General features: G+C 34.4%; 1 protein-coding gene across 1 annotated transcript; it reads right to left on the bottom strand.

Moving 5' to 3' along the window:
- Nucleotides 1-1,537: 1,537 nt before the first annotated feature.
- On the bottom strand, nt 1,538-2,476 carry LOC125124170 (olfactory receptor 2L5-like). Its single transcript, XM_047774319.1, has one exon. It carries the CDS (start codon nt 2,474-2,476, stop codon nt 1,538-1,540), a length of 939 nt encoding a protein of 312 aa, XP_047630275.1.
- Between the last annotated feature and the right edge of the window lie 24,224 nt (nt 2,477-26,700).

The following is a 26,700-nucleotide window of genomic DNA, read 5'->3' as shown; positions in this document are numbered from 1 at the left end:
TGGTCTGCATGATGTTTTTCTCTTTCTATTCACTAATTCTACTTTTCTCAGAGCATATAGCAGGTGTGCTTGAATAGTATATCATATAGAAATGTTACTTGCTTGGTTTAATACTGTTGTCATTTGAAATCTTTGTTTATCCTATCTCTGATCATGAATGTGTACAGAGGAGTTATGTTGGGTTGTAATATTAGCAATGTGCTTTGGGGTGCTAAAAAAGTTTTGAAAAACTGTTGCAACATTACAAAGTAAATATATTTTCATTTAAATATTCTTCTCAAGTAACATTTGAGAAACCAATTATTCCTACTCTATAGCACAGGAAACTATATCCGATCTCTTGGGATAAATCTTGAGGGAAAATAGTAAAAGAAATGGAAAACACACACACACACACACACACACACACAACTGAATCACTGCTGTAGAGCAGAAATTGACATAATATTTTAAGTCATCTATAAATGAAAATGTAAAAAAAAAAGAAAATAATTGTTAACAAATTTAAAATCAAATTACCTTGTGTTTGAAGATACCTTGATGAAAGGAATGGACATTTCTGCAGGGATTACTGAAGGACAGTGTTAATGTTTCAACCAGGAAGTACACTATTTTTCTGGGATATAATACTGGCACCTGTTTAGGAACATGACTAAGCCATAATGTGAATGGCTAAAATTGGTCCATAGAATTTAACTTTCTTCAACCTGTTTCGGTAGAATTATGGGATGTAGTGAGTGGAGAATCTTAGGACTACTTAGGATGTAAACTAAATATGTGTAGAGTATGGGGGATGGTTGCAAAAAAAGTCCTTGATATTTCCATTATCTACTAATTAGACAAAACTCTGATCCATTCATTTCATGATTCTTATTTCCCCAAAGCAAGAGACTTTGTATGCCTTCAGGGCAAAGACTTCAGACAGACTCTTTCTATTCCACTTGGTTGTCCCCTGGCTATATAAATCCTGTGTTAATCACTGAAATTTTAACAAAGTATTATAGAGAATAAATCATAATAGGTTAAAAAAAAAGAAGTCCTTTTTCTCTTTTGGTATATCCAAATCCCTATTATTGATCTTTAGGTATAGCTGATAAGGAGTCACTTCCCTAGGAGGCACTACCCTAAATAGAACATCAATTTATCATTTCCATTTAACATAGTGTAAGGACTTCAGAATACCTGATGAAGTCTCAGCTCAATCTCTGATATGTAGTTTCCCTATATTTAGGAAAGAATAACTTTTATTGGCAATTGTAGGTGAACAAGAAGTCTTTTGACACAAATCAATCTAGTCATTTAGAATACAAGTTTAGATATATTGTAAAATAAATGGAAAATAGTAAAACTAGTATGTTTAATGACAACTTCAGTCAGACAGTTTCCATTTTTATTATTACCTGACAAAGAATCATTTTCATTAACAATGTATGAGGAAAATTAAGAGCTTTTGAAACTAATAGGGAAAAAAACACCATGAAGAAAGAAGAATGAGGCTGGAAAACCACCAAGTCTGACACTCATGCAAAAACCTTGTCTACATTTTCACAGAGCAGATTTTTTGAATTACTCTTCTCAGAGCCCCCATCACCTCCTGGTTTCTCAGGCTATAGATAATAGGATTGAGCATTGGAGTCAGAATAGTGTAGAACACAGCCAGAACCTTGTCCTCTGTTGGAGTACGGAGAAATTTTGGGCATAGATAAGTGTAAGCAATTGGTGCAGAGTAGATAGTTACCACAGTGAGGTGAGCGCTGCAGGTTGAATAGGCCTTCTTCTTCCCTTTTGCTGATTGCATGCAATAGACAGCCATAAGAACTCGACCATAGGAAAATGCAATACAAGTGAAAGGCAACAAAAGGAAGAGAATGGTGCTCACAAAAACTGTGTATTCATAGATCCAGGTGTCCACGCAGGCCAGAATAAACATGGCTGTGACATCACAGAAGAAATGATTGATGGCCCTGGATTGGCAATACGGGATATGGAGAATATATGTGGTGTGGGCACAGGAGTTGATTGAGCCTAGCAACCAAGATCCCATTGTCATCCACACACATACTCTTCTGCTAATTCTGATGGAATAGTGAAGAGGAAAGCAAATGGCTACATAACGATCATAAGCCATTGCAGCTAAAAGCAATCCTTCTGCACCTGCTAGAGTCAAGAAGAAGAAGCTCTGAATCCCACAACCTACAAAGGAGATTGACTTGCTTCCAAACAGAAAATTGCTGGTCATTTTGGGGACAGTGGTGGAGATATAGGTCAGGTCCATAACAGAGAGCTGACTGAGTAGGCAATACATGGGTATGTGGAGTTGTGTGTCCAGAAGGATGAGAAGGATCATGGAGAGGTTGCCTAATAGAGCCATTAGGAAAATGAGAACAATGAGAATAAAAAGAAAGGTGCCAATTCTTGAAGGGGGGAATAACCCCAATAAGATGAAATCAGTTGATGTTTGATTATAATTTTCCATGTGACATTTTATGATTTTTCCTGAAGGCAAATACATAAGTATTTCAAATTTAAAATAATACACTAACTTCACATTATTATTTCAGGCAGGCTGTGTATTATTTAAAATTTTACAGCTCTTAAATGAAAAATTGAAGTTATTTGTTTTGGAAAGAGAAAACATTTTTTGATCTAAAGATTAAAATTTGAAACTGCAAACAGTTTTAGCCAAAGCATTTTCTAGAAAATCGTTAAAATTATATAATATCTTGACATTTTTAGGATAAGTAGTTAGATACTGCCCTACACAAACTCATATAACATACAAATCATGTGGGATATTTAAAATATATTAAGTGGAAATCAATGTAAATTCATACATTATAGAATTTTGCTTTGAATTAATGCTTTTTACTATTAAATAATGATTTCTTTTTCTTACTTAAGTCCTAAGTGTTACCTCTAAATCTACAGACAACTACCACCTCCTATTGAGAAGGTATTTTTCTTTCTTGAGACTTCTTTGCACAGAAATGTCAAATCAGGTAATATTTCCTTGAAGTCAGGTAACATTTGGTTCATCTGTTGTGAAATCAACATGAATCCTTATTGCCAAGTACCATTTACACAGGTCATTTTATTCTTCCTCCTCAATGAGATTTTCAATGCTGTAATTAAAGTAGACAAAATACTCTGTAGTTTGAAAAATATGTTCAAGCTCTCCTAAATAGCATATATATATATATATATATATATATATATATATATATATATTTATATATATTTATCTTGGGGCTTCTCTAAAACTTACATGACAAACATTGCTTTATGGTACATTGTTCTATATAGTTATTTTTAACGTTATTAATAGTAGTTAATAGCTTCACATTTTAAAAATGAAAAAAAGAGTTCCCACTGTAGCTCAGTGGTAATGAACCCAACTAGTGTCTATGAGGATGTGAGTTAGATCCATGAGCCTCCTCATTGTGTTAAGGACCTGGCATTCCCATGAGCTGTGGTGTTGGTTACAGATATAGCTTGGATCTGGCATGTCTATTACTGTGGCTTAGACCCACAGCTGCAGCACAGATTCAACCCATCCTAGACTGGGAACTTCCATATGCTGCAGGCGCAGCCAAAATAAAGAAATAGAGGAAGAGAAAATAGAAAGAAAGAATGAAAAAAAGTAAAGAAATGAAGCAATGAATGGAAGATCAAATATTGCATTTGATTTCATCTTCCGCAACTGCCAATGGAATATTTTTTGGTAATTTATGTTGTATTGTTCTAGTGTTCTGTCATGTGAGGTTACTTATGTATATATGTATGTATGTATCTATCTATCTAAATGCACCACCTATCTCACCTATTTTATCCTTCAAGTGTTACTTATTTTGAGGTAATAAATGTGAAATAAGGGTGGGTCACTTTTTGTCAATCAGCATCTAAAAGAGCTGAAAAAGAAGAATGAGGAGTTCTCTCATAGTGCATCAGTTTAAGGACCCAGTGTTGTCAGTGCCACTACTCAGGTCTCTGCTGTGGTATAGTTTTGATACCTGAACTAGAAATTTCCACTTGCCATGGGTGCAGCCATTAAAAAAACAAAAATGAAAACAAAAACAAAAACAAAAAACACTTGAAGTCATTAAAATAGAAATTCTATGTAGGTGGTATAAGACCAGGAATGCATGTGAAATGGCTTAAAATGCAGTTATTTGTGTTTATACTTTATTCATTTTTTCACTTAACCTCACAACAACCACACACATTATTTTTAAAATTGGTCTTTCAAAACTTCCAAGAGAAATCCAATTCATGTTTTTCTCCCAACCCAAAATTTTCTCCACCTAGAGGCCTAGACTATTTCATTTGTAAAGGAACAAATATATTATTTGCTCTGTGATTCAGGTTATAATTATACATATTCTGTATGATAATTAAAACCATCCAAATCTGCCTAGGTTTCAAAATGAATTACACATCACCATCTCATAAAGTCAATATTCATCAATTTCATTGCATATTTCTCTTCCCTGTGTTTATTTTTAGATTTGGAAAGAACATAGATAAAACAGTCTCCTTTTAGAGATTTACATAGTTTTACTATTAAAAAGGTAACTGAATCACAAAAATATGAAATGAGTTATTCAAGACTCATTTCAAAAATATGAAATGAGTTTGAAAATGTGGAAGAATGTCTTCTTTTTTTTTTTGTCTATTTGCTATTTCATGGGCCGCTTCCGTGGCATATGGAGGTTCCCAGGCTAGGGGTCTAATCGGAGCTGTAGCCACCAGCCTAAGCCAGAGCCACAGCAACGTGGGATCCGAGCCGCGTCTGCAACCTACACCACAGCTCACGGCAACGCTGGATCGTTAACCCACTGAGCAAGGGCAGGGACCGAACCCGCAACCTCATGGTTCCTAGTCGGATTCGTTAACCACTGCGCCACGATGGGAACTCCAAGAGTGTCTTCTAGAGTCCAGATGATGCAGGATTTTCCGCCAAAGCACAGATTTTTAAACCCTACCCTTTATTTTCTTTTGATCAAACTTTTCTCAATGAAGTATTATTCATGATTACAAGATAAAGCTGGTGTGATTATTTATGTAGGTACAGCAAGAGTGCAGATTTTTCTAACAATCCTCCTTAAATTAGCTTTGTTGGACAATTATAAAAAATACCAGATTAGACCTCTAAAGCTCCAAAGCACAATGACACTCTCTAATAGTTTCAAAGAAATTTGGAACTCTTCTCAAGATTTCTGAAGAAAATGAAAATGTTGGACTGTCCCCAAACTGACCTTCCTTCCTCATAATAAGTAGGGCTGGGAAATAAATTAACCAGGTTACTGGGCCAATATTACCAAGAGTTCTTTGAATAAATTAGCTACAGGACTCAATTGTATGTTTTTTTCTTTCTTTCTATGGCCACACTTGCTGCATATGGAAATTCCATGACTAGGGGTTGAATCAGAGCTGCAGTTGAGGCCTATGCTTTAGCCATGGCAACACCAGATTTGAGCCACATCTGTGACTATGCTGCAGCTTGCAGCAATGACAGATCCTTAAAAAAGTGACTGAGGCCAGGGATTGAACCCACATCCTCACAGAGACAATGATGTCTTTAGCCCACCAAGCCCCAGTGGGAAGCCCTTAATTGTAGTTCTTAGGAATGGACTTATACATCAATCTAAATGTTTATAACACAGTTTATATTTCATTAACATCAATTTTCTAGAACTTGTAACATTGTAAAATGACTTTCATAGAATCAGAATCACATTACCAAGAAAGTCCTTTGGAATCTAGGTAGAAGTAATTCTTCACAGTATCCTTACATAGAGGCCTAGATGAGATTCTGCATTCATTCAAGTGTTTTCACAATATGTTCTACTAAAGACACAAGGAAGAAGAGTTCCAATCATGGCTGAGTGGTTAAAGAACCCGACTAGCATCCATGAGGACGTGGGTTTGATCCCTGGCCTTTCTCAGTGGGTTAAGGATCTGGCATTGCTGTGCGCTGGGGTGTAGGTTGTAGACATGGCTCAGATCCGGCATTGCTGTGGCTCTGGCAAAGGCTGGTGGCTACAGCTCCAATTCAGCCCCTAGCCTGGGAACATCCATATGCCACCAGTGCGGTCCTAAAAGACCAATAAATAAATAAAAATAAATAAATAAATAAATAAGACACAAGGAAGACATAAAGTCTTAAATTAATTTACTGACTTAGGAATTTTACTGACATTAATTAATATCCATGTAATATGTATTTTCAACATTAGATGTACATTTTGAGAACTTTTATTATGATATAAAGAGATGATCTAAAATACAGAGAGACTATTTGTATGTGTTTATTGTTTGTGCTTCTAATTCATATTTATTCAGTGATATTTGACAATGATGCATCAGCACTATTAGATAAATATTATTTAGACATATCCTCAAAGAAAGAAACTTAAAAGAATATATACTTCAAATTTGTTTTTTTCAATGAGAATATCTTGATTCTTTCATTACAGAAGTACATTGGACAATATTTTGGTTTAAAACTAGATATAATACCAGCTTATCTACCTACAAGAAATGTAAGTTTAACAAAAATAATTATCTGAACCTATATTTTTTAAAGTAAAAAGATACAAATAAAAGTGGGATATTATAAACTATTTATGAGAAACAAAATCAGTTCAGGTGTACAAGAAGAAAAACAAAATGCAAAAGTTAAAAGCATAGCATGCTTAACTTTTACATAGCTTGCTCTTAAAAATACACAACTTAGAATAGATTTACAAGGAGATCCTGCTGAATAGCATGAGAACTTTGTCTAGATACTCATGTTGCAACAGAAGAAAGGCTGGGGGAAAAATGTAATTGTAATGTATACATGTAAGGATAACCTGACCCCCTTGCTGTACAGTGGGAAAAAAATAATAATAAATAATTAAAAAAAAAGAGCAATAGAAAAAAAAAATAGTAATGCATAACTATAGTTAGTCAGCTGGATTATTTCTAAATGTTATTCTTCATATTATATATGTGTATTACATATTATATATTAATTAGTAATAATATGTATACATACACATAAATGTATTTTTATAGGCAGATGATAGCCATTTTTTAACCTTCACTATATTTTTACTTCACATTTTAATATAAAATCTAGCAAGTGATTTCTAAGCTTTGATTATAAATTTTGGATTCATGTTTGCTTAAAGAACAAGAAGGAAGTGGTATCAAGATTATAATGGGTGCCATGTAACCATTCTTCATTCATAAATATAATGATAATAAGCAGGGAATAATTGCAGATTGTGGTCTGTAAATTTTGATTTGATTCTTCAGTATCTCTTATGCACATGCAAATCATACTGAAAAATATTTAGGCCCTATCTCTTCCAAGATTCTTCTCTCACTTCCCAATCATAAAGCACCTTTATCAATCAGCTCCAAAACTACTTTCCATTGTCCATTTCATCATCTACAATTTTTGGAGAAAACAATCCTATAAAGTGCAGACAGTCACTCAACCTCTAACTCTATTTAAAATCTTCTGTTAAGTTAATCAACTCTTACATCACTCATTTTCTAAACTGGTCACATGAAATCTGGAATAATTTCAATCCAAATAGCAACCAATACTGCCAAAAGTGATAATACAATAGAATAAGCTTCTATGTGATTATAAAACATGCTTGCATGAAAACACTCTACCCTTAAAGAACATAATTTAAGTTATCTATGCTGTTTTAAAACATTCTCTTCCTGGCTTCAGTCTTCCCATTTCTAGAGGATACTTCACAGGCTGTGAGTACAGTGAACCATCACATTTAATGAATAATTTTTATCCTTCAACTTTCTTTTTTTAAATAAATGTCTTGGTTCAGTTATGGCCAAATGAATCTTCTTGTATTTCAAATACAATTTTAATTCAAATGAATTTTCTTATACATTTATTAAAAATAACATAGTTATTTTAGTTATATTTCATAACATGATTTAAGTGAGGATAGTCTCATGTACTATTCACCATAAACCCAGAATAGTAGTTCATAGACAATATCAGCAGTTGATTTTATGTTTTGCTATCTTTTCACAGTCATTCACAATCAGTTAATTATAAGAATTATAAAATTCAAGTGCAAAGTTTAAAAGTAGCTTCATGAGATAAACACTACTATATATAAAATTGGTAACAAAGACATACTGAATACTGTGTAATAACATTTATGAGAAAAGAGTCTGAAAAGTAATAGATATATGTATATGCATAATTGATTTAATTTGTTGTACATTGGATGCTAACAACTATACTCCACTAAAATTTGTAAAAAATAAATTAAGAAATAAAATTAAAAGTTTTTTTAAACAAATAGAGTTTCATTTTAAAAGTTTTCGTGTAGTGTTTAAGTAGCCCATCTATTTTTTTAAATTTAAGAATATATATTTTAGTGTAAATTATTTACATATATTATTAAACCAACTTCAGTCAGATTAAGTTTTCTTTTTGGAGTTCCCTGGCTAATGATCTGCCTGGATGAATTCATTGTTTAGTATAAACAGAGCTACTTAATTCTGTTTTGTTTGTTATAATTTTTTTGTTGCACTGGTAGCATATGCAATTTCCCAGGCTCAGAGTTGAATCAGAGCTGCAGCTGCCTGCCTACTTCACGGCTACAGCAATGCCAAGATCCTTTAACCATCTGCAGGCTCGGAGTTGAATCAGAGCTGCATCTACAACCTACACCACAGATCACAGCAATCCCAGATCCTTTAACCCACTGAGCAAGGCCAGGGTTCAAACATTCATCCTTGTGGATACTAGTCAGATTCTTAACCCACTGACCCACAAAGGGAACACCCAGAACTACTTAATTCTGAATAAACTACTCTTAAGAAATTGCTGAGGAGTCCTTCCTCTTCTGTGGTGAGTAAGAATAAAAATACAACAAGGACTAGTACCTTTTATTATATCCACACCTTCACACACTCACTGGTTTGATGAGCTGACAGCAGTCCAACAATCATCACATAAGCACCCATTTTCTAAGTAAAAACTTCTTTGAAAAATTTCTAAACAAATGTACATATTAGTCCTTTTCTCCACTCATGTCTATTTAAATATCTCTATAGAAACTCAGGTGCCACAGTGATTTGATCCTAGGCCCTCTTTACTTGGAGATTCAATTAAGACTGTTTTGTTTTGGTACTCACTTAGGAAGATCCACTGAGACTTTGATAATGTAGGTAAAGTCACTAATAGCCCAGGATGGCCATAATCCGAGGTTGGGAAGGTGTTCTGAGAGCTTCTAGAGATGTTTTCACAGGTATATAAAGGGGCAATTCAGTGAGGAAAGAAAAAAAATTATTCTTCAGATCCTTCTTATATGTTTCTAAACTATATGTGTCATATAATTTATACATTTTTGTTCAGTAAGTGAAATATGACTGCATATATTAATTTATTACTTATCTCTAATTATGTTAGCCAAAAAGTTAATAGATCAAATGGAATGTGGTTAATTTCTTAAAACATATAAACAGAAATTCTTAAAATATCACATATATGGGGACTATCTTTATTTTGGGTATTATATCAATATACCACAGACAAGAATGAATTCTGTTGAGGCACAAGCTATGTCTTTTTAAATGGTGTGTTTAATCAATAGATCACAGTTTTTAATAACAAATCCAGCAGATAAAATGTTGCCTTAATGATAGCCTGGTAGATTTCTGTGACGATGTTATCATTCCAGATCAATATCTAAAGAAAAAAAAGGAAGAAAACAAAAACGTTTTAGGTTCAGTTAAAGTAGGGTATCTTGATCTGGAACCTTGGGCAGAACCAATCTGCATTGTTGTTAACTATGTCTCTTCCTTATCAGTTTGATTTGAGGCTATCCATCTGGGGTGCAGTTTCTAGAGTCAGAAGTAGCCCTTTTAAATTGGGGAGTATAGAAAGAAGGTTCAAGTTCCTAAAATTTGGCTGTCATTTGGATAGTGAAGAGAATCTGATATAGTCCATTTCAAGGAGATTCAAGTGATTCCTTTGTTCTTAGTGAGTCTAAATAAGAAAAATGGTAGAAAATTTTAAATATTACTTTGGAAGATTACAGCCAGATATTTGGGGAAACCAGAGAAATTCAAGATCCAGTCCTGTTTACAGGTATATAACAAAACTCAATGCAATTTTTGTTAATACAATATAATACCCACAAAGATGCACAGATATTTTTTCTCTCATTCAACCACATTCTTTTGACCAGCAATATTTACAGGACAACTAATTTGTTTGCATTAAACTTGGTATGAACTTGGTATAAACTTAATGGAAGAAAGAATATTGACTGACCATACTCATTATTTTTCAGGTTGCTTTGTTGGAATCATGTAATCAAGGTATTAGGCTGATTTTTTGATGTTTCCCTTTATAGGCTACATGATACCAACCTTACTTTCTAACTGCTATCTGGTCATGTCAGTATATACACATGTCACTTGTTGCACAACCTAAATTTTAAGAATTGTTTTTTATTAGGCAGACTTTCTGAGGGCTCCAGCCTATGAGCAGCTCTCAAATGGCTCTGAGGGATTGTTCCAAAGAGGTAAGGGGGATACAGGCTATGTAGAGGAATAAAAAGTAGGTAATCAAAACAGTACCAATAGAAATATTACTGTTAATTTAAAAAGCACAGAAGCCTCAAGGTAATAAATTTAGCATGCTTCTATATATGAGAAAATAGAGGAGTCTGGTTTTGTTGAAATATTTCCTTTGATATGCACTTTATCTAGGATCAGTATCCCGTTCTTTCCCATCCTAAGTTCCCTTAGGGTGCACCATTGATGGGACCTCAGTGAATGATGGCTTGGTCACCTGCAACCTGTTTGTTTCCATCCTGGGTTCCCTCAGGGCTCACCACTGGGGAAGATTTTAGTGACTGATGGCTTAATGACCACAACATCATTTGTTTGCTGACAGGCAAGGAGGCATTTTTAGTCCACAGCACCTCTTCTTAGACATAAATTAGACCAATATTTGGGAGGGATTTCATGACTAATATTGCTCCAGGGTTCTGGAAACCTCATTTATAGATTGAGTAAAGATTCTGTTGATATGCCATTCTAGGAGGTAATTTTTGGTTCTGACCCTGTTAATAATTTTTATTTTTCTGGATTGCCTTTATCTTATTAGTCTACTATGATCCAAAAAAGCTTTTCCTCTGCTTTTTTCACATATCTAGACTAGAACTATTAAAATTTTTCTATGTAGAGTTTTATATATATAGGATAAGTTGTCCCAAGATTATAGCAGTAATTAATTTTGTCACAGCCCTAGTTACACACTGGGTTATGCAAGAAACAATTATATAAGGAGTTCCTTTGTAGTGCAGGAGATCTGGTGTTTTCACTCCAGAGGCTTGGGTCACTGCTGTGGTGTGGGTTTGATCTCTGGCCCAGAAGTTTCCACATGGAACAAGTACAAACAAACAAACAAAAATTAAAAAACTACCTGATAAAATAGACAACATATAAGAAACAGAGGTAGTAATATTAATAATCTCATAGTTCATCAGACAGAGACAAGACATAAATAATTTGAAAACAAAGGGAGAAAATTAAAACAACAATTAGTGTAACTTAGTTGTAAGCTACTGGAAACAAGGGCTCCACCTTGTGGAGCCAACTGGAGAAGGTAAATTCTGAAAATATCTGATAGAGTGAAAAAGATAAATTTTCATTATGGTTTAAAAAGGTATAATTTATCAATGTGGTGTAGGAGGAAATGTTGACTGGAAAATAAAAATTAAATGCCAGTATAGCTCAAAAAATTTGTAAAATTATAAATCATATTTATCAGTTACATCTAATTAATTCTTGTTGATCTGAATGAAATTGTCAGGTTTTCCATTTCATTTTTATAATCTATTACCCAGTTTAGTTGTATGATCTAAAAGTTATCTTAAACTGGGAGGGGGGATCAAGATGGGAGCACAATGGGTTGTGGAACTCATCTTCTCTGACAAACACATCAAAATAAATCTACATATAAAATGATTCACACAGAACACCTACTGAACACTGGCATAAGACTGCAGACTTCCAAAAAGGGCAAGAAAACTTTCATATAACTGAGAAGAACAAAAGGAAAAACAAGAGAGAGAGAGAGAAGAGTAGGGAATAGAAAGAGCACTCCTGAGACAGAGATATGAAAGAATAAAGGAATCCACACCCTGGGAGGCCAGAAGACTGTCAGGGAGACTATCTGGGAAAGGGAGATGCTCAAAGCCTCAGAGAGAGCAAAGAGAGTGCCACAGAGATGATCAATTCTACTGGCCCATGTACCACAGCCTGAAACACTTGGCAGGGACTGGACACTGAGACTTGGAGGTCAGTTTTGTGGAGAGGAATAGTGTTGGCTGTGTGGAAATAACCTGATGGGGTTAGATGGCTGTGCACCACAGCCAATGGAGTGTGGGAGGAGGCTCTGGTCTGCCAGAGAAGCAAGACATCATTGCTGGGGTATGCAAGAGGATGGAGTCAGGGCTGCCATAGGAACTTCTTTCTCTGCACATCCATGGGCTCTCAGGCAACAGGGCTCATCTTTGCCTGGGTTATGTGAGCAGGTGAAAATTTCCACAGCCATCTTAGACTCCAAAGGTGGGCATGGAACTCCACCACTGAGGGTCCCATGGCTGAACATTGCCTGCCACACCAGTCACCACAGAGGTTGCTCTGCAGAGGGCCGTGCAACCAAGAACCACCTGTTGCTACCACCTCCCTGGAAAAGCACCACCATGTCATTGACTCTGCAAGGACTCTGGGCACCATCCCTACCTTCCTGAGGGTCACTGCCATGGCCAAGGGCCCTAAAACCTGGAGAAGCCAGCTGTCTGCATCTCCTAAATTTTCTATTTCTAAATTTCCTATTGTGTCATTTAGGATCTCTGTTGACTTATTGATTTTCTGCCTAGAGGATCTGTCCATTGATGTGAGTGGGGTGTTAAACTCTCCCACTATGATTGTATTTCCATCAATTTCTCATTTTATGTATGTTAGTATTTGTTGTAGGTATCTGGGAGCTCCTATATGAGGGGCATAGATACTGAAAGGTGTAATATCCTCTTCTTGAATGGATCCTTTAATCATTAAATAGTGTCCTTCTTTGTCTTTTCTTCTGGCCTTGGTTTTAAAGTCTATTTTGTCTGATATGAGTATTGCAACTCCTGCTTTACTGTCTTGTCCATTGGGCATGAAATATATTTTCCCATCCCCTCATTTTCAATCTATATGTGCCTTTGCCCTAAGGTGAGTTTCTTGTAGACAGCATATAGAAAGTTTTTGCTTTTTTGACCAATCTGCCACTCTGAGTCTTTTGATTGGAGCATTCAGTCCTTTGACATTTAAGGTGATTATTGATAAATATGCATTTATAGCCATTTTAAAATGTTTTCCAGTTTATTCTTTTTTTTATTTGTCTTTTGCCTTTTCTAGGGCTGCACCTGTGGCATATGGAGGTTCCCAGGCTAGGAGTCTAATCAGAGCTGTAGCTGCCGGCCTATGCCAGAGCCACAGCAATGCAGGATCCAAGCCATGTCTGCAACCTACACCACAGCTCATGGCAATGCTAGATCCTTAACCCACTGAGCAAGGCCAGGGATCAAACCTACAACCTCATGGTTCCTAGTCGGATTCATCAACAACTGAGCCACGATGTGAACTCCAAGTTGATTCTTTGTTTCTATTTTCTTCTTTCCTTTCTTTGATTGGATGGTTTCCATTTATTTTATGCTTGAGAAGTTTTCTTTTCAGGCTTTGTGAATGTAAAGTTTGGTTTTGATTTATGGTTGCCCTATTTTTGAAGTATATTAACCGCTTCTTATTTATGCTTGTTTTGCCCTGCTAATCATATAGGCTCAAACACATCTTTAAAATGAAAAAAAGGAATCCGTATTTTCTTACTTTTCTTCCCCACATTGGAAGTCTTTTTTTTTTAACATCTTCATATTTAGATCTGCATGCTGGCTTATTTAAGTGATTGTTTTGAACTGTGGTTTCCTCCATCTTAATTCTTCTTCTTTTCTTTTCTTTTTTTTTTTAATTCAGAGAAGCTCTTTCAGTATTTCTTTTAGAAGGGATATGGTATTGCTGTACTCTTTTAGCTTTTTTTTATTGGAGAATTTTTTTATTTCCCCTTCTATATTAAATGATGTTCTCGCTGCATAGAGTATTCTAGGTTGCAAATTCCTTCATTTCAGCACTTTAAATATATCTTGTCCCTCCCTTCTAGACTGTAGGATTTCTGTAGAGAAATCATCTGATAGACTTATGGGGGTTCCCTTATAATTAATGCTTTACTTTTGCTGCCTTTAGAATCCTCTTTTTATCTTTAACTATTAACATTTTTATTATAATATGTCTTGGTGTGGGTCGTTTTCTACTTGAACTGATCAACAAAGACAGCAAAGTAGCAGGATATAAGATTAACATTCAGAAATAATGTGTATTTCTGTATACTAACCATGAAATTTTAGAAAAGGAACACAAAAATAAAATACCTTTTAAAATTGCACCAAAAAAATAAAATAGCTGGGTATACACCTCACCAAGTAGTTAAAGGACTTATATGCCAAGAACTATAAAACTTTAATCAAGGAAATTAAATAAGATGTAAAGAAATGGAAAGATAATCCATGCTCCTGGCTTGGAAAAATTAATATTGTAAGAAATGGCCATACTACCCAAAGCAATCTACAGATTCAATGCAATCCCTATCATATTACCCATGACATTTTTTACATAACTAAAACAAACAATCCAAGAATTTATATGGAACAACAAAAGACCCAGAATTGCCAGAGCAATTATGAGATACAAAATCCAAGGAGGAGGCATAACTCTCCCAGACTTCAGGCAATATTACAAAGCCATAGCCATCAAGACAGTGTGGTACTGGTACCAAAACAGACATACAGACAAATGGAACAGAATAGAGAACCCAGAAAGAAATCCAGACAACTATGGTCAATTAATCTTTGACAAAGGAGGCAAGAACATAAAATGGGTGGAAAAAAGACATTCTTTTCAGTAAGTGGTGCCTGAAAACCTGGACAGCTGCATGAAAATCAATGAAACTAGAACACACCCTCACACCTGCACAAAAATAAACTCAAAATGGCTGAAAGACTTCAATATAAGACAAGACACCATCAAACTCCTGGAAGAGAATATAGGCAAAACATTCTCTGACATCAACCTTACAAATGCTTTCTCAGATCATGCTCCCAAAGCAACAGAAATAAAAGTAAAAATAAACTAATGGGACCTAATCAAACTGACAAGTTTTGCACAGCAAAGGAAACCAAAAAGAAAACAAAAAGACAACTTTCAGAATGGGAGAAAATAGTTTCAAATGATGCAACTGACAAAGGCTTAATCTCTAGAATATACAAACAACTTATACAACTCAACAGCCAAAAAGCCAACAACCCCATGGGAAAATGGGCAAAAGACCTGAAGAGCCATTTCTCCAAGGAAGACATACAGATGTCCAACAAGCATATGAAAAAATGCTCAACATCTCTGATTTTTAGAGAAATGCAAATCAAAGCTACTGTGAGATATCACCTCACACCAGTCAGAATGGCTATCATTAATAAGTCCACAAATAACAAATGCTGGAGGGGGTGTGGAGAACAGGGAACCCTCTGCACTGTTGGTGGGAATGTAAGCTTGTACAACCAATATGGAGAACAGTTTGGAAGTACCTTAGAAAACTACACATGGAACTACCATAAGATCCAGCCAACCCACTCTTGGGCATATATCCAGACAAAACATTCCTTGAAAAAGACATATGTACACACATGTTCACTGCAGCACTATCCACAATAGGCAAGACATGGAAACAACCCAAATGTCCATTGGCAGATGATTGGATTAGGGGAAAAGTTGTATATATACACAATCTAATACTACTCAGCCATAAAAAGAATAAAATAATGTCATTTGCAGCTATATGAATGCTATTAAAAACTCTCATACTGAGTGAAATAAGTCAGAAAGAGAAAGATAAATACCATATTATATCACTGATATCTGGAATCTAACATATGGCACAAGTGAAACTTTCCACAGAAAAGAAAATCATTGACTGGGAGAATAGAATTGTGGTGCCAAGGGGTGGGGGTGAGTGGAATGGATTGCGAGCTTGGGTTAATAGATGCAGACTATTGCATTTGGAATGGATTAGCAATGAGATCCTGCTGTGTAGCACGGAACTATATCTAGTCACTTATGATGGAGTATGATAACATGAGAGAAAAGAATGTATACAAATTTGTGTAACTGGGTCACCATGCTGTACAATAGGAAATTAACAGATCACTGTAAACCAGCTATAATGAAAAAAAAATCATTTGTAAATAAATGAAAGCAATATATGAGATATATTGAATAATATAAAATGTGCAAATCTATGAATTATAAAGATTCCAGAAAATGAAGAAAAATAAAATGTGATTGGGAATATATTTGAAGGAATTATGCCTTAAAACTTTCCTACAATTTAAATAAGGAAAAAGTTACCCAGACACAGGAATCAGAGAGGACCCCAAATAAGATGAACACAAACATACCCACACTGAAATATTCTATAATAACAATGACCAATTTGAAGATGTGGAGATTCAAATGGCACAAAATAAAACAAGGAATGTTAATAATAAAACCTCAGAAGACTATCAGCTGATTTTTCTACAGAAACACAACAGGCCTAAATGGAGTGTTATGATATATTCAAATTTCTGAAAGGGAAAAATATGCAACCTAGAATATTCTACCCTGGAAGAGTATCATTTAAAATAGGAGTAATAATTTATTTCTCTACAAAAAGTAAAAGAATACTCCTGTATTAAACCCATCCTAAAATAAATGTTGAAAGTTGCCCTCTAAATAGAAAAGAAGTAAGAAAATATAAGATGGAGGAAATCAGAATTGGAATGCAGTCACTTAAATAGTGTAGGAGAAAATATCCCAATAAAAATGTAGAAAGGAGAGACCCCCGCCATGATGACTAAGCAAAGTCTAGCCAACTGTCCCAACCACCCCTCCCCCACACATCTGCTTCTGTGAATTTGTTTCTGCATCTACTACCTTGCCTGATGTCACTCCCAGTCCAACTAGCCAAGCATGGACCTGGAAGACGTAGCCCATAAAAGCCTTGTGAAACCCTCCTTCCAGGCTCAGACTCTGGAGATCGATCTCTTCCGAGCCCGCCGGCTTAATAAACCTGAGTTCTCCAACTCTCCAAGTGCTCGCTTGGTTTCTCGCCGGGTAAAAGAGCTGATCCACTACAGCCACAAAGCTGCCAGAGCTGGTACACTACAGCCACGGGGCTGTCGCCAGAGCTGATACGCTGCAGCGCAGGGCTGCTGGGTATCTGCCGTAGCAATAGGACAGTATATCCATCTAAAAAAAGAAAAAAGAAAATAAAAACTATTTGTGAAAGTAATGATAAACACAAGGAATAGCTAAAAATAAACATGAATACATAAAAAAGAATATTAAATCATAAAATACGGGATAGGAGTGTAATAAAATCTAGATTTTTTTTTAGAATGTGTTTGAGCCTATAAGACTATCAGTCTAAAGTAAACAGATATGGAAAGAAGTTCACAGATTTGAAAAACAAGGCAATCCCCAAAAAACAAATAATACTTTCACAAACACCAAAAGGAAGAGGACACGAGCATAAAATAAAAGGAAACCAGCCCGTCAAAAAAAAAAGGAACAAAAATGAAACATAGAATCAATTGGAAAAAATGTTTAAATTGAAAACAAATGCATATTTATCAATAATTACCTTAAATGTCAGTGGACTCCAAAGAAAAGAAATATAATGATACAAATAATTTAAAAGTAACAGGGTGGAAAAAGACATTTCATTTGAAGGGAAATGATAGGAGTGTGGGAGTCTCAATACACATCAGATAAAATAGACTTTAAAACAGAAGACATGAAGGAAAAAATGATAAAAAGATCAATTCAAGAAGAGGACACTATGCTCATAAACATATATGTCCCTGATATAGGAGCACCCAAATACATAAAACAAATACTAATGGACATACAAAAAGAAAGGGATGGGAGTATAATAATATTAGGAGGATTTAAACCCTACTCAAATCAATGGACATATAGTCTAGAAAAAATAAAAAAAAAATCAAATAGGCAACAGAATTCCTAAATGACAAAGCAAAATTTAGAGTTAATTGATATTTTCAGAACATTACATCAAAACAACAACTAACAGAATATACAGTCTTTTCAAGTATACATGGAACATTCTCTAAAATTAGCCACATATGGGGGCACAAAGCTACGATCAACAAATTTAAGATTATAGAAATTATTTCAAGCATTTTCTTTGACCACAATGTCATGAAACTAGAAATAAACCACAGGAAAAGAAATTAGAAAAACTACGATAGGGAGACAAAAAATACTACCTATATTGTTGGTAGGAATGCAAATTGGTACACTCACTATGGAAAACTTTATGGAAATTCCTCAGAAAATTGATTATAGAACTACAATATAATCCAGCAATTCCACAGTTGGGCATACATCTGGACAAAAGTATAAATCAAAAAGATTTGTTCACCCTTATGTTTATTACTGCACTATTCACAATAGCTAAGACATGGAAACAACCCAAATATCCATTGACAGAGTAGTGGATTCAGAGGTGGTACATTTATACAAAGGAAAACTACTCAGCCATAAAAAGGTACAAAGTAATGCAATTTACCTCAATGTGAATGGAATAGAGACTCTCATACTAAGGAAAGTAAGTCAGAAAGAGAAAAAAAATCACATGTGATGTGATTTACATATAGAAGCTGAACTATGGCCCATATGAACCTATCTACAAAACAGAAGCAGACATAGAGAAATAGACTCACAGACATAGAGAACAAATGTGGTTACCAAGGGGATGGGGGGGGGAAGGGAGTGGAATGATGGACTTGGAGTTTGGGGTAGTAGATGCAGACTATCACATATAGGATGTACAGGTGATGAGATCCTACTGTAGAGCAAAGGGAACTATATCCAATCTCTTGGGATAAAACGTGATGGAATATAATATAAGAAAAGGAATGTGTGTGTGTGTATAAATATATATATATATATATGTATGACTAGGTCACTTTGCTGTACAGAATAAAATGGTACAACCTTGTAAATAAAATATAATTTAATAAAAAATTAAAAAGTTCTCAGATACTTTGTTGGAAAGCCTTTTTATGAATCTCCTTGAACATTTTTATTTTACAAAAGCATTAGAGTAAAATGGTAATTGTCCATAAATGATAAGACTTAAAATGACATTTTTAAAGATCTAATTACAATGCAATTGAGAGAAAACTCAAATAATTCTGTGACAGACTGTATTTTATGATATAGCTGTATTTTTCAATTTATATAGCCCAAGGTTAATTTTCAATCACTTCACAGTGCTCCTCAAAGAATTTAACATAGCAAATAAACTTACCCACCCTTTCACTTTGAGATGTCTTAGGATTCCCTTGAAGCATCCCAAAGTTAGCTGGAGGTCCAAAAACCTTTAGTTAGAATTTGATATTTTGGAAATTTGTCAAAAATTTCAAAAAAAAATTTAAAGCACTTGGTCAAATAGGGTCATAAATCTCTGTGAAACAACTATTAGTCACCTAACCAAAATTTCAAAAGAAAATCACTTAAAAGCAAGAAAACTTAAAGAATATGTTTTCAAAAACAATATTCCTGTTAACTGGAGTTTGGCACGTGCCATCACTTCCATCTACGTCTACAGGGATATAATCATGAGCCCCTGAAGCTACTGACCACCCCCCCACCCCACCCCAGTGGAGATCAGGGTGGAGATAAAGAGTGAGGCATTCTCTGTTCTGGGAAAACTTGGAAGAACAGGTCTTCAGATAGATAGTTTTAGAAGATTTTATGTGCCCAGTTCTTGCATGTCCTCATATCTAGAAAAACACTAAAATCCCTCATGATGACTATTGTTTGTGACTAGTCACTTTCATCATATACTATTTCTCCCTGCCTCTTTGGTGCAGTACTTCACAGTAGTCTATGAATGCAGCCACCTCCAAGGGTGAGCAGGTGAGCCCCTAGGGCTATGAAAAAGCAGGATACCGGCTCCATATCAAAGAAATGATTTCATTCAGCCCAGACCGCTCCTGTTCCTGCTGCCTCTGCTTTTTGCAAAAATACTTATATATCCTAGCTCCCACCTTGACTCCATGAAGCAGTTTCTCAGGGTACCTGAAATGCTATCTCCAGAGTTTAAGTCCTAATTTTGCCCCAAATAAAATATAATTCTCAACTTTCAGGTTTTGCATTTTTGTTTTTCTCTTAAAAGAGAAAGGAACCAAATCCAGTAAATACTATCAAAATCCACTCACCTAATTAAATTTCATCTACTTCAAGCCTGAGCACATACACAACTCCTTTTTCAGGGCTCCCTTTCTATAAACATACCTCAATCTTCTGTATAAAAATTAGTCTGTCATTTTTTTCTTTTTTTTAAATGCAGATATATCCTAATTTCATTATAAATTAAAATATTTCCCTTAATAGTTTTAGTATTTTTATTATATATTATAATTTTAAATTTTAAAAATATTAATCTCTAGAAAAAAGCAAGAAGCAAGTAATTGAAAACTGTTTGTCACTCAAGAATTTCCTGATTGGGGAATTTAGGGATAACCTTAAGAAAAAATAGATCTTTTTGTGTAATAATTTACTTTGTAAAATTTTGTACAAGATGTGAATCTAATAAATTCTAAATACCTTTAGATTTCTTCTAATAATATCTGTAAAGATTTGCTTCTTTTCTAGTTACAGGAGTAGTTCAGAAACAAGATAGAAATTGAAAAATAAATGTGAGGATTTATTTATGTAAGGAAACACACTTCTTTAAGAGATTCAGGGAGAAAGGCCAGCAGCTGTTTTCATTTCTCTGGCACACAGGTCATAACGGGCATCTAATTAAATGGGCAGAACATTCACTAGGAATGTGGTTTTGGGGATGATATTCCTTAATTTTTATTTCAACTCTACCTGCCCAAAGGGAGAAGCAGTTTTCATGCTCATTTGGCTTTGAATTAAAGTCCATGTCACCAGTGAATAATGGGTACTTCTTATCTACTTAGGTAAATATTTCATAAGGAGAACATAATAAAAACAGGCAACATTTTCACTCTGGAGATTCACACCATTTTCTACCTTACTTTGTCTGCATGCAAAGCACTTATCAGCCCAAAATGTGTGGTTCCCTGTGGGTCTGGAGGTTCCTGATTTTCTTTGCCCATTGGCCCAGCTATTTGCATGAAATGTGGTTTCCTGCCATCTGGCCCCTGACCCCTCTTCTTTGCTCTTACTTAACTTTGTACCTGCTGTAACAATAAGAAGAGACAAAAATAGATAAATTTATGGCTGTTTAGCAATTAATGTTTCAGTGTTTTATTTTATTTTAAAAGACCTATAAATGCAATTACTTGCCATCATTTAACTTAAGAGCAAAATTCAAGTTACCAAATACCTGGTGAAACTATTTTACATAGGCATACCCACAACATTATTATTCCTAAAGTGTTCACATGAAAACTCTGAGCTCCTTTATCTTTATCTCATAACTTATGAAAATATCATCATAACAAGTTAATGTTTGGCTGACAAATCCTGCAATAGAAATAACATGAATTGATTGACCTTCAGTAAACCTAAGTAAAGTAAAACCAGAAAGCTTAATCTAGAATTAATAACAAATGTTAATTACAATATTGAATATTTCCTAGATGACATGAATCTGAAAATCATCCAGCTTATTCAATATTTACAAATATTTACTTTTCCTGCACTTTTAAGTCAATTAAATAAGTTCTTTTATAAATCTAATTTAAATAATATTACCCAGAGATAGTCATATCAAATGTATAAGGTGTAAACACAGACATATAAACAGACACAACTAGAGATCACACAACTTCACTTTAAAAACTTAGTCATGAATCAAATATTACAGGATAAATTTACTAGTTTATAAATAATGGTTGGAATAAGTTAAATTTTCTTGCTCAGATTAAGACTTTACTATTTGTGGAAAAGACTTTTAATATTTTATTTGTCCTTGATAATCCTTAAGGTATCTTTGAAGTAGCTTTGATTTAGGGAGCCTTTCTAGCAGTTTGAATCTAAAATTCTTTTTTTCCCCTTGGTTTCAGGTACTTCCTGATTGAGTTAATGAGACTTAGTCTCAGGTAACTGTGAGCTATATTTACATTTCTGATTTGTATAAATTTGCATACAAAGACAGTATTTTTAAATCCCCAAAGAACTGGTCTGTCACCTAAAGGATATTAACAGATCAATTTGTCCACCTCTATTTTCTTTAATTTTTTAATACCAGTGAGGAAATTTCCAACTAAATCTGGAATTCAAGAGTTCTACACACCAGAATTTTAAAGTTTAAATTTACCATACTTTCACAACTTATATAAAACATTCAGCAAATGGCCTAACACAGAGAAAAGCCTCTAATGATATTTTTATCTCTCTGTAAATATCTGTTAGCCATTAGTTGCATTTTTTCTTTTTTTTAAAATGTTACAGACACAGGTAGCCCTTTTAATTTCTTTTGGTGCATTTAATTAGTATGTCCAGAGGGGCAGACTCATAGACGTGGCCTCCAATACCAAGGAGAAGAAGCATTCTCCAGTGAAACATATCTGTTCCCCAGTATAATTAAGCAAAAGAGGTGTAAGGATCTTATATATGTCCATTTAAATATACCATTTTTGTAAACTTTTATCTCAATTCTATTACCTTTTTTACATTTTACATTAGTTTCCACTGAAGTCAAGCAACAAGTCTTGATTTTGCAGGAGTTCCAAAATTGTTTCTTTCTTTTATTCCCCAAACATTTTATTTATTTTATATAAAAGGCTCTGGGATCCTCAGAGAGGGGTTGAGCCAAGGGACTAAGGACATTTTGCCAATTTTTCAACTTAATTGGTCTGTTTTCCCAAGTAATTGTTAGTCATGTATCTCAGTGTAATTTTCTTTCAGCCCTTTACATATATATTTTTTAAACAGGGATAAATAGAGCAGAATTCTTTGGGGGCTTCGAGGTTGGGGATCAATAGGGTATCCTTTTGGCCTATCTAACCTTAGTATTGTGTCAAACATTTGATTTTATACCATTAATATTCAATTTATTTATCCTATTTTTTAATAAATACATAAAGAATTCTTTATCCATTTGGGATAAGAGCTTTTAAAATTTCCAGCTTGTTGAGAAAAAAAATCTCTAGATTTTCTCTTCATTTTTCCCCTTATTTTCTTGTTAATCAAACTGTCAACTTAAAAAAAAAGCACAACCTAAAAGTTGAGAGTTAAGTTTTATTTGAGGTAAAATGAGAACTATAGCCTAGGATGTAGCATTTCAGTTGGCTCTGAAACACTTCAAAGAGGTAGACGGGAATGTCAGATATATATGTGATTTTGGTGAAGGGGAAGATATATGCAACTAAGGCACATATTTTACAGAAATTTGCTGCTAGTCTCATGAAAGATTACTGCTAGTCACAAGGAGCAGATGTCACTATGAAGGAATTTACTACTTTTCCAGACATGGGGAGATGCAAGAATTGAGCTCATAAAATATACTCCTGAAAATATCTATCTAAAGAAGTGCTCTGCCAGTTTTTTCCAGTGTACAGAGTGCCTCACTGCTAATCTCCAACCTGAGCTCTCTCCTGCTCCACTCTGCCAGCTGCAGCAACTCATTATTCAATCTGTATAGCTGAAGATGGAAAGTGCCAATCTCCAGTTCACAAACATAATTAACACTAATTATGCTAAAAATTATATTAACATCTTTAATATTCATTTTGGGGAAGCAGACACCCCCCCACACACACACACACACGTGTGTATACATACACAAACACATATATTTTTCACCTTTTAATTCATTTTTTCCATGGGTACTGATGAAAAAAAATATTATTTATAATGAGAGCTCTCTGAAAATTAACCAATTTAGATGTTTCTCCAATTTGACAGATTCATCATCTAGGGATTAATAGGATATATTTTAATAATGATTCAAACAAATAAGACAAAAATGATTACCCCAACAGAGAATGTGAAGAATGCTGTCCAATCAAGTTGCATAAAATTTTCTCCCCAAAATAGTTAAAGAAAATGGAGACCAGACCATATTTTTATTGGCTGATGCAATGAAAGTTAATATGGTAGAAAGCCCTTGATAGTTGATAGACTAAGACAAAATGTGGATCAAAATCCCCATCTATTTCCTGCCAAATTTGTACCTTTTGGATGGCAGACACCAAAATTTCAAAACATGCACAATCACACACACACAATGCAGAGGAAGATAGGTAGAACATGTCAAAGATAAAGTAAGAGATGGGCAAACTCATCCTAGAAAGGCTTTTGTGTCTTTAAGGTCGGAATTCTGAAAATATGTTTATAAGCTAGCCTTTTCTAACCGAGCTGTGTAGGCAAAGAAACAACCATGTCTTAGTCATTTTTAGGACATGATTTCCTTTAACTTCCAACTAAATGGGTACCTGCAAGGATAAGTTCTGTATGTACATGAATCTGGTTAGATATTAGAGGTTGGCTTTCTGATGTTCCTTGTTTCTCTATTTGAGAGACTCTATTTCCCACTTTAAACTTGAATTTTTTTAAGGATGAAATTTACTAGTGAAAACATGTAGTGGGCCAGTGCTTATGAACTTAACTCCTCTAAGTTTGTATACTAGAGTCATCTCAACTTCACTTACATGTCTCATGTCCTCATTCTGGTAGTATAAGATCACCATGGATGCTCAGATTAGGAAGTGGCCATTATTATGGTCCCCAGCTGAACAAGCTATGTCTTATAGGGACAGCTGCATGTTTTGAGAAATCCCTTCTACCACACCTAGAAGATTTTCAGTTGCCTGAGAAATCTTTTTCCAACCAAGAGGAAAGTCCCTTTTTTTGGACCTGAAAGCTCTCAGTGCTGCTTTCACTTTCATCTCAATATTTTTGTTAAAGTAGTCAATTTGAGGAAAGGTCAGCTGCTACTTCACCACTCAGCCCAGATGACTCAATGACTTTCATTTGAGTAAATCCCAGTGTCTTTAAGTGGGGCTCCCCTAGTATCTTTCAGATGGGGGACTCTTTCTCCAGTGTCTTTAACCTAAATCTTTCAACTAGGGGAGTTGCTCCCAAGTAGCTTTCAACTGGGGAGCCATGTAACTGCTAGAGGCTCTCAAATAAAACTCGGTATCATGAACTACTAACTGGGAGACCTGAGAACAAAGAGAGACCCACTCAAAATCATTTGAACTCTCTAGGAAGTGGATGGACACAAGAGGCCTCTGCTTTTACCAATGCTCCAGTTCCTCACCAGCTTCAGGTGAAGGAGAGAAATCTTCTTTGTGTCCTTTTGTGGTTACCCAAACTGTCAACTGCAAAGAAATGCAGAACCTAAAAGTTGAGAGTTATGTTTAACTTGGCAGAATTCTGAGGACTCAAGCCTGGGAGGCAACCTCTCAGTTTTCATGGAGGGACTGCTCTGAAAAGATAAAAGGGTAGCCTGAATATATAGGAGTTTGGGGAACAAAAAAAAGATAGATGGAACATTCAAAGATTATAATTTATTAAAGAAAACCATACATCTCAAATTTTAATAATTTTAATAATTAAATAATTCAATAATTGTGCTTTATTACACAATTCATATTAAACTTATGCAAATAAAAAATTATATTTCTTTGAAAAGAATACTCTATGTGTTTTCAAGAATTTCCAAATTCTGGAGGGATCAGCTAGGTAGTAAAAGAAAATTTTTCATTTTATTTTGTAAAGGTATACTTCACCAAATTTTTATTTTATACACAGCTAAAAACAATGGTTTTCTTAAATCTAAAAAAATAGAACACTAAGGAACCGATAATGTTACGGAACGATAACATAAAAATTATAATGATCATTCTCTCTTCATTTAGTCCCAGGTAATAAATAGTTGTTCTACTTAAATCTGTTTTTTTCCCCATGAATCTCTTTGAAGATAAAGCCTTTTTGAAAGAACACTTCTGCAATAGTGTCAGAGTAAAACAATAACTCTCTATAAATTACAAAGTCTTGATACTACCATTGTTAAATATGAAAATTGAAGAAAAAATTGTGTGATATGCAATATTTAAGATAATAACTGGAGTTAAGAGTGAATACATTATTTCAGGACATATTAGATTTCTAAACAATAATTTCTGGAAGAAATAACATATATATATATATATATATACAAATATAAAAAAGAATGCTTAGTGTTATTTCTTATTTGAGAATACTTGTGTAATTTCACATACTAAGTAAGCCTATTAATCCAGCATCTCTTTTAATAAGATGAGAGAAAAAATTTTGAGATTTTTACAAGGGCTTTATACAAAATCCCTAAATTACTTGGAGGTCAAAAGATTTATAGAATACCTGACTTTGAGAAGTTTATCAAAATAATAAAAGTTTTTAAAATAATTGGTCAATTAGAACCACAGGCCACTGTAAAAATACCTAGATATCCATTTAAACATAATGACAATTAAAATGTTTAAAGTCAATTATAGACAGTTAAACTGTTGTTAAATACATAAGTAAATA

This window comes from Phacochoerus africanus, chromosome 4 (assembly GCF_016906955.1).
Source record: "Phacochoerus africanus isolate WHEZ1 chromosome 4, ROS_Pafr_v1, whole genome shotgun sequence".
NCBI classification, from domain to species: Eukaryota; Metazoa; Chordata; class Mammalia; order Artiodactyla; family Suidae; genus Phacochoerus; species Phacochoerus africanus.
This window is presented reverse-complemented; position numbering and strand designations above follow the sequence as displayed.